This window comes from Malaclemys terrapin, chromosome 4 (genome assembly GCF_027887155.1).
Source record: "Malaclemys terrapin pileata isolate rMalTer1 chromosome 4, rMalTer1.hap1, whole genome shotgun sequence".
NCBI lineage: Eukaryota > Metazoa > Chordata > Testudines > Emydidae > Malaclemys > Malaclemys terrapin.
In genome coordinates, this window is record NC_071508.1 from 21,863,991 (window position 1) to 21,877,446 (window position 13,456).

The window sequence follows — 13,456 nt, forward strand, 5'->3', positions numbered from 1 at the left end:
TCAGACCAGTCTCAGTGGGGCCGGAGATCACATCTCAAACTCCCACCCCCACACTATAATTGAGAATAAGTGCCAGCTTTGTTGGCAGTCCCAATGGTGAGGCCAAGGGCTGAATGGGTCGTGGAGACTGAATTCCTTTCTTGGGCTTAGAGGAGGGTCCCTCCAGGACGGGGCTTCCGCACCTGGGCAGGCTGGGGTGAAGGACTGTCCTCTGTTTGTCCCGTAGATAGCTCAGTGGTTTGAGCATTGGCCTGCTAAACCCAGGGTTGTGAGTTCAGTCCTTGAGGGGGCCATTTAAGGATCTGGGGCAAAATCAATACTTGGTCCTGCTAGTGAAGGCAGGGGGCTGGACTCAATGACCTTTCAAGGTCCCTTCCAGTTCTAGGAGATAGGATATCTCCATTAATTGTCCCGTAGATAGACAAAGGGCTTTGGTGCAGGTTTAACTAAGCCCATGCAGCCGCTCTAGTAAGGAGGGTGACGAGGTGACGGCCAAAGGGCAGGAAGAGGGGTGAAGCTGTTATGAGCAGCGGTATGGGAAACGCTCTCTAGGCTGGGCTGTTTCCTTACGTGGCCACCATCTCCCTCGCATCTGAGAACTGGCTGTAACTGCTTGCAGAGCCAGAAGGGAGGTCGGTCAGAACTGTGTGCCCAAGAGGAAGGGAAGTAGCTGAGGCAGAGTTGCAGCCATGGAACCAGCTCGTTCCCCAGGGGACTGCTCCGTAGCGAAGGTCCTTGCTGGCGGCACGGATAGCCTGATGGTGTGGAAAGAGTGCGAGGAGACAATGTGTTCTGTCGGCTGGCTCGGATGGTTTGCTGCCCTGGGTGTTCAGCTCAGCTGGCCCTGCCTCCATTACGGGGGCCATGCATTTTCAATCCCTCTTTGCCGAGCCATGTCTGATGCTTGCTCTTCACTCCAGCTGGCTTTCGTGGTGCGGATGCAGCTGTAGCAGAGAGGGTGGAGGTACAGGGCTGGCATGCTCGCATTGCACCTGCCTGATCAGCCAGCACCATGTGCTGGAGCTGTGTGAGCAGCAAAAGCTGTCAGTTGTAAACACGGAAGCCCAAAGGCTGCCGTTACAGGTAGCTTCAAGCCCCCAGGTTTGTAATGGGGATGGAAATGGAGCTGAGACCTCGACTGTGCCAGGGACTCCCAACTGCGATTGCCATTGTGCCCGCTCAGGGGCTGGCTGAATGGGAGCCAGCTGCCTGTGCGGACATGCACTCTCACCCTGCAGTGCCCTCCCTAAGCTGCTCCCCCTTTCCAAATCGAATGTGGAACAATAAGCCTCTCACAGCACATTTAAAGCCACACAACCCCATAAGGTCAAGGTGCTGTCGGGGGAACGCTGCTGACCATTTCGCTTCCCTAATGAGTAACTTTACGGGGGTTTTGTCAATAGATTCTCCTGCACCGCATGAAATAGTTGGATCCAGATGGATCACTGCATGCTGGGATGTGGTCCCCGTGGGCGGCGGCGGAGTGACGGAGTCCGTGTTTTAGCCTGCAGGAAAGGCTCTGACCACCCCGGATATGTGTGTGCATGCCGCAGGGTTAATGAAAAGAGAGGAATCCCAGCCGCTCAGCCAAAGCGGCTAATCATAATCTCTAAATTCCACGAGGCACGCAGGAAGAAAGGGAGGTTTCTATGGTCTCCCAATGCAGAACTAAAGTCCCCATCAGGTGGTTTGCAAATCCACAGACTCGGGCGGGGAAAACAAACCCATCGTCGCTGGCTCCAAAGCTAACAGCGGCCTGGCCAGCAATAAGGGGATGGTCTGGGCCTGGCCTTGCCCGTCTGACTGATGGGCTGGTGAGAATGGCCTATGTCATACCACCATGCTGGGCGCTCTCTGCTCCCACCGCGCAGCTGCTGCTCTTGCTCCATCTCCCCTTTAGATCAGCAAAAACCGGAGCTGTGCGGTTGCTGTGTATGCACGCACACTTCCTGTTCCCCAAGAGAAGTATTTCCTGCTCCACAGACTTGAACACACTGAATCATCTTTCAGTTTGAGTGGCGCTGCCTGGGGGCTGGGCGTTTGCCCGCTTTTTATAAAGGGGGCAGGGTATTGGGGCTTTTTCCTTCTCCTCTGTGGGGAGCGGGGGAAGGGCATCCCATCCAGAGTCGGCACTATCCCTTGCCCTGGGTTACACCACAATTGAACCACAATGACTTCAGCAGGGTTGCCTGGATGTCAAACTCGACCCTTCACGTCGGCTCCGGCTCAGCTCTTGGGAGATGAGAGGTGGCCAAAACCCTCAGTTAAAATAACCAAACAAAACCCAAAACTTTCTGATGGGTTTTTTTTTCCACTTTTTTTATTTTTTTTTATTTTTTATTTTTTCACATTTCAAGGTGATTTCCTGACATTTTGACCCACTTTCTGGGAGACCATCTCTCCCCCTTCTTACAGTAACTTGCCCTGATCTCAACAGCAGCCAGAAAGGGGCCCAGAAATCTCCAGCTAACACTGCGATTATGGCACTGGTATGCGACACCTGCCTCATGCTTTAGCTCTAGCACATTTGAGGTAGTTATCTAGCCCCTGTGACAGATTCTGCAAAATCTACACTTTTTTTAAAAGAAGTTTCTAGTCTTTACGGTTGCAAAAAATCCTTCCCAAATGCAAACTGACTGTAGACAATGCAACTCTATCTTCCTGAGTCTGCATGCAGCCTGAAACAGCCAGATCTGAGCAGCGTGAGTTTCACCCAATCATCTGAAATTGGGTGTTTACCCTGAAACCTAATGATGGTGCTTCACAAGAGACAGAATTTAAAATACTTTGTGTATCACTGTGATTGTCAGCAGTTGTGTGTGCATGTTGGGTAATTGCTATGTGAGTGAGCAACTTAATTCTTTCCCACTCAGCAAAACTGAGTGCAACAGTAACTGTGCTAAGTATAATCGTAGGCCAACACTTTCAAAACTGCTCACTGATTTTTGGTTGCTTTGAGTTTTGGGGTGGGCTACTAATGTCTGGGGGGGGAATCTAGGGTGGAAATGGGGGTTCCCCTACTTCTTTTCAGTGAACATGGGGGTTCCCCCAGCTCTCTGGAACTCTGGGGTTGAAAGAGTGTCCGTGGGGTGAAATAGGGTTGCTTCCAGGTCTCTCTCTAAGTGTTCTGGGGTGGAAAGGGGGACTCCCTTGGGGCCATTGGGTGGAGTGGCCTGAAGGGTCTCTGGGGTGGAAATGGTGGGTGGCCCCAGGTCTCTGGGGTTCCCCAGAGTAGAAATGGGGGTGGCCTAGGTCTCTGGGGGTTCCCAGGTGGAAATGGCTCTTGCTTTGCACCCCACCCCCGCCTGCAGGTGGAGTATCTGCTGAAGAAGGTCTGCACCGCCATGAATGTGGAGCTGAACTGCTGCGAGCTGGATGACCACCTCTCGCAGGATCCCCAACACCAGAGCGGCATGACGGTCTGGCAGTTCCTGGACCTGGTGAACTCAGGGAAGCTCCTGCGCGGGATTGAGCGGGAGGCCGTCAGCATGGCCGTTGAAGAGGTGTATCAGGAGGTCATTGAGGACATGCTCAAACAGGCAAGGAGCTAGCAGGGACCCTGGGAGATGAGCTTCTGGGAGAGGGGCTCCGGCTGGGTTTTGATCCCCACCAGAAATGGGCTGTACCACGTAATGTTACTAAGCCCAGGGGCTGTGGGGGCCTGCCCATCTCGGGGCAAAGCCGGATGCTTCCCTCTCAGCCCAGGAACAATCTGCCACCCCTCCCCAGTTCCATATGGACGAGGTCATAGGGCTATTACAAGACAACCCTACCTGCTGAGTTCATGGGGAGGGGTGAGGTTAGAGCCCCCTCCTGCCCCAATCCTTCCTGGAAAGCTCCCGGGAACTGCATGTGCAAAGGACATTCCAGCAGCCACCCCTAGACAACCAGGCAGTCTCTCAGCCCTTCTTATCAGGTACCAGCCCAGTTTTTGGATGTAAAATACTTTGCTTAAGAGAACACAGACCCTCGCTGGCTGCCAGCATCTCTGATTGTTTGTCTGTAGCAACAGCATTGCCTAGTGCTTAGAGCAAGGGGCAGCAGAGTCAAGGCTGCTGGGTCTCATTCCCATTGTGTAATCCTGGCCAAGTCACTCAATGTAGCCCTGGCCAAGCTGCCTCAGTTTACCCACCTGCAGGATGGAGACGGCTTTCGCCTGTCCCATGGGACACGCAATGAATTCCTGTTGGTGAAGCAGAGAGAGTCTTGAATAGAAGGTGCTGAAGACGGAAAAGTGTCCTCTGTGTCTTAGACCCGCTCCCAAATCCCTCTGAGCGATAAAGTGCTTGTGTGTCTGGCTGGCTGCTCAGGAGCACAGGCGTTCGTTGGGCTTTCCTTTTGGAAAGAGCCTGTCTATGCTTATAACCGAGTCTGTAGCCAGCTAGCGGCTCTAGCCGTGGCTTGTGGCCATGCCCGCCATGGCTGATGTGCAGTTGGTAACGTGGCAGTGCTGTTGGCAGACGCCGTGTTTCTATATGCTGCGGATAGGGTCCCCAGCTTGTCGAACTGGTTTGGCAGGTCCTTCTTGCTCCCAGCAAGCTGTGTGCAGTATGACACCCTGGGGCGCATTGCTCCATGCATGTCTGCTGGGCACTCCGTCCCCTCCTGAAGCAATACGGGACGGGGCCCAGCAGATTTCCCAGCATGCAACAATACTCGCACAAGTAGGAAGCACGGTAGGTGCGGATGCACCGAGATGGTTCTGGTGGCTGGGCACAAACTGAGACAACCTGGGTGGGAGCCAGGTGCAAAACCCGCCTTGGACTCATAGCGCAGGGGATCTCTGGCACGGTCCCTGGATTGAGACCCCCTCTGTCTGTCTGGGCGCAGGGCTACCTCTGGAAGAAGGGCCAGCTGAGGCGGAACTGGTCCGAGCGATGGTTCACACTAAAGCCCAGCGCCCTCTCCTACTACATGAGTGAGGAGCGGAAGGAGAAGAAAGGCAGCATTGCCTTGGACAAACACTGCTGCGTGGAGGTAACTGCGCCGGGCTCCGATGGAGAGAAGCTGTGCTGGGCCATTGGTGTAATAACAGCTCCTCCCTGTCTCCCCAGCGGGTGTGCACACCCCAAGTGCTACTGTTCCAGTGCGCGATAGACCCCAGGCAGTGCCTGTGGAAAGAGAGCAGGGAACATACAGTCAGGCCAATTTCACCTCTGTCAACACAGGAGTCCCATGGCAACTCAAGGCTAGAAAAGCTCCCCAGATCCCATGGTGACGGGCGCTGTTCAAGAACCAGAACCAACCGGATTTTCACAGGCTAGGGCACAAGGGTGGCTGCTGGGTTGTCTGCACTCAGCACGCTGAAAAAAAATGTGTTCTTAGCTCGGGTTAAAACAGCAGGGCAGATGCAGCACTTGGTTTTTAACTCGGGTCAGCAGCGCGAGCTCCAGCATGTAGGGCAGCCTTGAGCTGCTAACCTGAGTTCAAGGCCTCGTTGCCGTGTCTTGGCTGCTATTTTAACCGGAGTTCGCTAACACGTGCTAAGAACACCCTTTTGCAGTGCAGACTTACCCTATATGACATGAGCTTGCTCGTTCTCAGCCCAGCTCCCAGCCAGCCGGCCTCCCCGACCGAAAAATCACCGCTACAATTGGCACTAATTGGCAGTCTCTGTAGAAGGGCCAAGGACTGAATGGGCCCTGGAGACTGAGCTCTCTTGATCAGATCAGATGCCTATTGGGCAGGGGCCTGTTTGGGGGAAGTTTGTCCTGTCAAGCCCTGTATGTGTGGGATAGATGGAGGACTTGGCTCTCCCAGGCGGTCAGTCCAGCACCCTTCACCAGCACTAAATCCATGCCAGGTTTCAATCAGTTTTACTGCTGGCTTCTCTACTCCAGCATTGCCTGCCGCTGCAGGGTCCCCCGGGGGCTTGAAGTGACATCACTGACACACAAGGCTATGCTCGAGGGTCATCTGATCTGACAGCCCTGGCCTATGAAGCAGCAGCAGACCAGTTAACCAGCTGTGTGCTGCCTGACATCCCACCTGCCGCATGCGTGCGTCAGTGGGGGTGGGGACGCACGTCCATTCCTGGTACCTGGCCTAGCAATATCAGCTGGGTGCCAAGCTACCCTTTATCATCCCGCTGCCCCAAAGGCTTCCGTCCAGCAAAGGAGGGGTTAATACAGGGCCCCGATTTGTACAGGGACTGTGGGAGGCTGATCGTAGGTGGGGGAGGAAAGAAACGTTTCTCTTCCTTGTAATTCCTGCCCCTTTACATTCAGAAGGAAAGGCCCTAGGGGAAGGGCACAGAGGCATTCAGTGGGGAGCTGCCTGGGCCAAAGGAGGAGGGCTGGCAGGTTGGGAGTTGTGCTGGGGGGGCTGTCCCAGACTGTAGGGGAGGGGGGATTTGCTCCATTCCGGGAATGGGTTTGTGGGCGCAGGGGGGATTTGCCGTATTCCAGGTACAGGGGCGGTAACACCTTCCCCTCTCCCCGTAGGTCCTGCCCGACCGGGACGGGAAAAGATGCATGTTCTGCGTGAAAACCTCTTCCCGCACGTATGAGATGAGTGCCTCGGACACCAAGCAGCGGCAGGAGTGGACGCTAGGTTTGTGCCGCAGCACCCACGCCAGGCTCTCAGCCCGCCCTCCCTCGCCGTCCTGCCTTCCTCTTGCTCTTGGGTTGCTTCAGTGGAAGGAAAAGATGAAACCCTGGGGTGGCAAAGGCAGCTTCTGCCCTTGAGCTCTCTCTGCACCTCTGCACGCTCAGCACCCCTGGCAGGGCTGCCCCAGGCCCATAAAACAGAGACCCAGTTTCTTTCCACAGGGTAATAGCAACTCCCATTAACTTCAGTGGAGCTGGCTGCTTGTGCCCAGTGCTGGGAGGAGGGGAATGCCGAGTCTGATTCTTGGCATTTTCTGTCTCTTACATGTGGGTGGGTAGGACATTCCCTTGGTGTCCTTTGGAGTTCCCTTCCCTTGTTTGTGAGCTATGTGCCAATCAGCAGCCTCACTCCACCCCAGAGGTGGCCACATTTTGTGTTAGGTGCCATGTATATCCCATTGGTGAAGCACTTTGGGATGAAACTGAGAGATTCTTATTAACTAACCACTTAGAGCAAACTAAGTGAGAGACTGCAACCTAGTGTCTAGAGCATTGAACAGGAACTCAGGAGACCTGGGTTCCTGGCTTGATCACTGGCTGCTGGGTGACCTTGGGCAAGTCACTTCCCCTCGCTGGGCCTCACTTTCCCCATCTGTAAAATGGGGATAATGTAAAGAGTGGGGCGATCTACTGATGGAAAGAGCTGGATTTTAGTATTAACCAGCTTTTCTTGTAAACCTCTCCCAGGATTCTGCTAGTGCCTGATCAGCTGGTACAGGTGCCAATTTCACCACATTCAGACCCAAACACTTTTTCCAAAATGTTTCAAGTCGTTTGGAGTTAGCAGCTGGACTTTCCAAACATCGTGTTGCTGCAAACCAGGTCACTTTAATCAGACTGACTCAGAATCCATGGCAAACAGCCGCTCCCTCGAAGAGGGCTGTGTGTATATAGTTGCCATGCTTAGCATTTTACAACTGATCAGTAATTAGCACCCTTGCAACACAGATGAGGATTGTTGCACAGAGTGAGAAACTGAGGCACAGGTTGGTCAAAGGCCTGATCCGGTTAAGCGCTAAGTGGCCACAGTTCCCACTGAAGTCAAATGGATCTCAGCACCCTTCAGGACACAGTCAGTGGCATGGCCATATTAACCCTTTGGATGCTGTGGATATATTTGACATACGTGCATCAAGAGGGGTCAAAATGCAGGACATAGAACCCAAGAGTCCTGTCTGCCGGGCCCCCAGTCTCATTCTCGTAGGAGGCCATGCTCTGGCCATGTGGCTGCTGGCACGCTGCAGCAGCTGGATCTATGGCCCGGCGGGTGCGGCCCTGTTGAGTTTCCTTTCCTTCCTTCCCTCCCAGCCATTCAGACGGCGATCCGGTTGCAAGCGGAGGGGAAGAAGTCCCTGCACAAGGACCTGAAGCAGAAGCGCCGGGAGCAGCGGGAGCAGCGGGAGAGGCGGAAGGCCGCCAAGGAGGAGGAGATGCAGCGCCTCAAGCAGCTGCAGGAGGAGAAGGAGCGGAAGCTGCAGGAGCTGGAGCTGCTCAAGGAGGCCCAGCGGCAGGCAGAGCTGCTGCTGCAGGAGGAAGAGCAGCGGCGCCGGCTGCAGCACGAGGAGATGCAGAGGACCTTGGAGATCCAGCTGAAGGAGGCTGAGCAGGTTGGCGGGGAGGGAGGGGAGGTGGCGTCCATGCTGGCGTCCATGCTGGGAGGTTTCCATTAGAGCAGGACAAAGTTTCTCTCTTGGTCTCCCTTGTAACTCACCAGAGCTCCCGAAGTTGGGAGCAATCTGGGTCGTTACTGTTGTAGCCTCCTGGGTCTTTTAACTGGCAAACTCCAGATCCCTGTGTGCAGCAGCTCCTGGCTTCTGACACAGACCGTCCCAGGCAAAGGCCCCTCGGCAGCACTGCGTCCCCTTGAGGCTGCACTGGGGCTCTCCCTGCTTTTCAAGCCCAGCACAATACTTCCCCCGCAGCTTGGCTACTGTTTTTCTAGCCCCCAGACTGCCGAGCAGTTCTCAGACCCAGGGCTGCAGGGCACCCCTCCATTTTCCCCATCAGAAGGGGCTCAGTTTGCAGTTGCACCGTGCATCTTCACAATGGCTGGTTGAAATTCAAGTGCCCCGAAAGCCAGCTGGCTGGGGAAATGCAGGACTTTGATTTCACAGTCCCGTGCAGTCCGGGGCGCTATCGTGGGGTAGCTGGGACATCCAAGTGGCAACGGGGACAGTCTCCTGCAGCCCAGTTCATTCCCAATTCAGCAGGAAGGCCTGCTGGGTGGCAGTGTCACATCTTTGGGGAGCAGGCTGAGGTCCCTGTTGCCTAGCCGTGGATTTTCTGGTTAGCTGCTGCAGAGGGTTCAGGTGTATAGGCACCACCCATCTGGGCAGCTAGGGACAGGGCCGGTGAATGTGTCTCTCAGCGCCCCATATAACCACAAGCTGGCTGTGAAGGAACATCTGTGGCGGGGAATATGTTCAGCTCCATCTTCCTGGCAGTATAGAGAAGAGAGACTGGATTTGGGTGGGGGCTGAGGACCCTGCGCTTGGCTACATGCTGCCCATGCTGATCACCGTTTCCTCCCCGCCCCACGGCTCCAGGCTCGCGCCTCCATGCAGGCTGAGATGGTGCTGAAGGAGGCAGAGGCCGAGCGGCAGCGGAAGCGGATCGTGGAGCTGGAGGAGATGCAGGAGCGACTCCAGGAGGCCCTGCACCAGGAGGTGAAGGCACGGCAGGACGAGGAGTCTGTGAGATACGCCCAGGCCAGGTATAACCAGGAAATACCTTTCTTCCTATTAAAAAGGAACAGAGAGTCCTGTGGCACCTTTAAGACTAACAGATGTATTGGAGCATAAGCTTTCGTGGGTGAATGCCCACTTCATCGGATGCATCCGATGAAGTGGGCATTCACCCACGAAAGCTTATGCTCCAATACATCTGTTAGTCTTAAAGGTGCCACAGGACTCTCTGTTCCTTTTACAGATCCAGACTAACACGGCTACCCCTCTGATACTTTCTTCCTACTGACTCCTCAGTGGGCAATGCTCTAAAAGCTGGCTACAGCTCAGCTGGGTCTAGAGGAGCTGGGAGCGCCTGCACAGCCACTCACTGGGATGCTTTTCCTTGCCTAGTGGTGGCTGGGCCACATAGAGAGGTTGATGCACCTGCTACAGCCTTGGCTAACAGAGCTGGGTCTTTTAGGTCCGACAGTCGAGGCTCCTGCTTTTAGATCCAGAGGTCGCAGGTTTAATTCCCACTGCTGCTGACCCACTCAGGGGTGTGGTGTTACTCCAGCACTGCTCCACTATTCCCCACCGCCCCCCTCGCTGGAAGAGACGGTGACAGGAGAAACTGAGAACTTCTTTCAGGGACAGTGCTCCTACACCATTCCTTACAGTGCCCAGACTTCCCAGCTGGTACCCCTTCCCAGCCAGCGCCTCTACGCCTTTCTCTAAATTCCCGCTGGAGGTGATCAGGAGTGGAGCCAATCCCCCGGCATTCTTGCTGGGCCTGGAATAGCTCCGAGCCCCACCACGGCGAGGTTGGGCGTGTTGGTCGCTTGGAGGGTGGGGTGTAGCTGCCTCTCGCTCTTTCTTGGCAGGTTGCTGGCTGAGGAGGAGGAGAAGCTGAAGGAGCTGATGAAGCTGAAGGAGGAGCAGGAGGAATACATCATCCAGACCCAGCGGGAGAAGCAGGTCCTTAAGCAGGAGATGGAAAACAAGAGCAAATATTTGGAAGAGGCCCAAAAGCAGCTGGAAGAAGTGAGAGAGAACAGGCAGAGAGTAGACCAGGATGTCATGGTGAGCATCGTACCAGCCCTACTTCCCCGTCTGCCTTTAACCCCTCTGAGAGAGATTTACCAAGCCCACCTCCTGGAAAGAAATAGGATGGCTTTACTATTCTGGAGATCGGGGTTTCCTCTCAGGGAAGATCACATAATTTACTTTTAGCATGTGATTCTCCTTAATACTAGAGAAATGGGGCCCAAGCCTATTCTCACATGCCCTGCTGTAAATGTGGAGTAGCTGCATTGAAGTAGACGGCATTACACCCATGTAAACACTGGTAGATCAAGGACATCGGGCCGATGGATTTCAGCAGAAAAGAACTCCCCTGTCTAAGCACGTATAAATATACCCATCGCCATAGCATCTAGGTGCTCACATTTCTTGTTAAAGGCGCCGTTGGTGAGTGACTGGCAGCTGCTCTGATAGGCAGAGTTTCATACTCTTCCGCAGGAGCGGTATGTTCTCTGTATTTGAGGGAGCAGTTTACTTTAGCTTTACGGCAGCTTTGTTCGCAGCAGCGGTAGTATCTTCCGGGTGGCAGACCAGCCAGTAGAGTGGGAGATCACCTGGTGTCTTAGCAGCGTGTTACAACTGCACCCAACTGAATGTTTTCTTCCATACGTTAAGAACAGGTTCCCAGAGAATATTGGCGGGAGGGGAGAAAGTGGTGGTTTGAGTGATGAGCGGTGGTTGTAAGTTTCAAGTCCACCGGGCTCAGCTGGCAAACTCTATTGTGGGAAATCTGCTGGAATGGCACCCCTAAGGGTGGGTCGCCAAACCACCAAGATGGGATTCCCTCGCTACCATGTTGCATATTGATTCATTTATTATCTGTCCAGCAGCATCTGCATAGGTGAGGCACTTTGTGGTTATCAATCGAGACCAGACTTCTGCCTTGAGGGGTGACAATGGAACATTTACGGGTAGCAAAGGCATCAAGGCGTGGGGACGGAGGGATTAGAGCCGTGAAAAAGCAGAGCCTGGGTGGCAAAGAGCAGCCTGATTAGGAAGGTGTCGGTAGCTGAGCATTGTTCTGGCCGTAGCAGACTCCATGCAAAATTCAGGATTGTCACACAAATCAGAGTGCCTCTCTGGCCCATGGGGCTTGGGGGTCCCCAAAGCTGGCTCTGGTTGGTTCAAATCCCTGCCAAAGCAGAGCCCAGGATAGTTCCGATCAATCTCCATTCTTCAAGGCAACGTAAGGGCGAGGCCCGGTTTCTGTGCAGGGAGATGGGAACTTTCTGCAGCTGGTCCAGGGCACGTGGCTCTGCACTAGGTGGATTTGCTGGCTGCGTGCATGTTACCTGCCTGTTCCTGTTCATTTCAGGCGGCCCAGAGGAAGCTCCGACAGGCCAGCACCAATGTCAAGCACTGGAATGTCCAGATGAATCGACTGATGCACCCCATTGGGCCAGGAGGTAAGAGGTGGGGCTAGGACTTTGGGGCAAAAATATACCTTAATATGAGAGCTCATTATTTTGCAGCCTTTCTGCCTTGGGATCCTTTCATATCTCACAAGCTAAACAGAGTTGGGCCTGGTCTTTACTTGGATGGGAGACCTCTAAGGAACATACATGGTGCTTTGGGAACACTGGGCAGTTGGAGGCGCTCTCTTCCACACAGAATGTAAATACAAGATCCTAATCACTTGTGGTTATTAAATATTCCATTGTGTTCCTTTTCACTGGGTTAGGGGGTATTAAACCGAGTCTCCTAGCCAAATGCCAGGGAGAGCAATTGCATTCTGACTCTTCTTTCACTTCCTGTCTTCAGTTGCCTAATCTTGCTCTGTGCTGTTTAACAGCTGCCAGGCTGCACCCCAGAAGTAGCTGCATTTCATGAGCAGGTGAAGTGAGAATATACACTCAAATTGGTGAAGTGCTTTGGGATGAATGGCCGTTACATGACACTGAGAGGCTTATGGCTGTGCTGCTTCTGTCTGAAACTGCACGTGCCCTGGGAAATAATCCTCTGTTTGCGTCTGTTCCCAGAGAAGCGTATGACACCGTGTGGAGGATTCCCCAGCATCCCACCCGTGCTCCTCACCAGGAGGGAGTCGTCCCTCAAGCTCAGGCAGAGATTAGAAGATAAGAACTATGATCTTGAGAGGGAAGACAGCAAGAAGAATGTGAACAATGGAGAGACCAGGAGGCTGTCGCTATCTCCTGATATGGACACAGAATCCTCCAACTAGCCTCAGCAGCATGGCAGAGCCCAGCGCAGAACTGTGGGCACCTCGGGGTATTCAGACTAGCAAGAGTAGTCAATGCGGTGATCTCTGTAGGGAGACAAGCTGTATGTAGACATATGCCAGAGAGAAGTACAGATTCTATAGGAGATGTATATAATGCATCTAGGGCAGCGGTGCTTCCACTTTATGCAACTAAAGATTGGTTGCAACTTGTGAGGAGCTCCAGAGCCACACCTGCCTTGCGGAGATATTGCAGCTTCTACCATCTGGGTTGCATAGGTGCAGCCCTTGAAGACTACAACTCCCAGCATGCTGTGCTCTGTTTTGACCTGAGCAGCCTGCCGCCTTCCATAGTAAAGCAGAGAGTGGCTGTGGATTGCCTTGTAGAATCCTGCAGACTGTTTGGCCCATGGACCCTGCTCTGGCCACCCCCCCATGTTAGGATTTCCCAGTTGCTATTGCAACCACAGCTGTCTAGTATGCCGAGATGTAAAGTGCAGAGTTCATGTCAAGGTGACCTCCAAAAGAGACTTCAAAAATTGAGCTGTGCCCTATTTTGCTTATTTTATAAAGATGGCCAAGAAGGTGTTTGGGATTTTTTACCTTAAATATCGGCAATGTCAGATCTTCCCTACTTTTCCAGGAGGACCCATGGGTATGGTATGCCTTCGCACCTTTATAGAGGGAGTGAGGAGGGGCTCTTTAACAAAGATGTGCTTTCTCTAAGGTCTTCATTAGTCACTGGAGTCAAGTAGATGCTAACAAAAAGGAACCAGAAATAAAGCTTTTTAAAACAATGCGACTGTAAATCTCCTTCCCCTCTGAACTGCTCCACTTCCTCTCTCCTCCTGACCCGTGCGATGTCCTACTTTCACTAGTTCTCCTTTCTCTGTAGAGTCTTCCCGAGCAGGCAAGGTCTGAAC

General features: G+C 53.6%; 1 protein-coding gene across 3 annotated transcripts in view; it reads left to right on the forward strand.

Annotated features, from left to right (window-relative positions):
- Nucleotides 1-13,332, forward strand: part of DEF6 (DEF6 guanine nucleotide exchange factor) — a 34,937-nt gene extending 21,605 nt beyond the window's left edge. For all 3 annotated transcript variants that reach the window (XM_054025535.1, XM_054025534.1, XM_054025536.1), the window contains 8 exons: nt 3,312-3,539; nt 4,831-4,977; nt 6,444-6,552; nt 7,917-8,215; nt 9,155-9,321; nt 10,156-10,354; nt 11,670-11,760; nt 12,334-13,332. In XM_054025535.1, the coding sequence (XP_053881510.1) occupies nt 3,312-3,539; nt 4,831-4,977; nt 6,444-6,552; nt 7,917-8,215; nt 9,155-9,321; nt 10,156-10,354; nt 11,670-11,760; nt 12,334-12,536 (1,443 nt within the window). In that variant the 3' untranslated portion in view covers nt 12,537-13,332. The remainder of the gene's footprint in view (nt 1-3,311; nt 3,540-4,830; nt 4,978-6,443; nt 6,553-7,916; nt 8,216-9,154; nt 9,322-10,155; nt 10,355-11,669; nt 11,761-12,333) is intronic.
- Nucleotides 13,333-13,456: the final 124 nt, after the last annotated feature.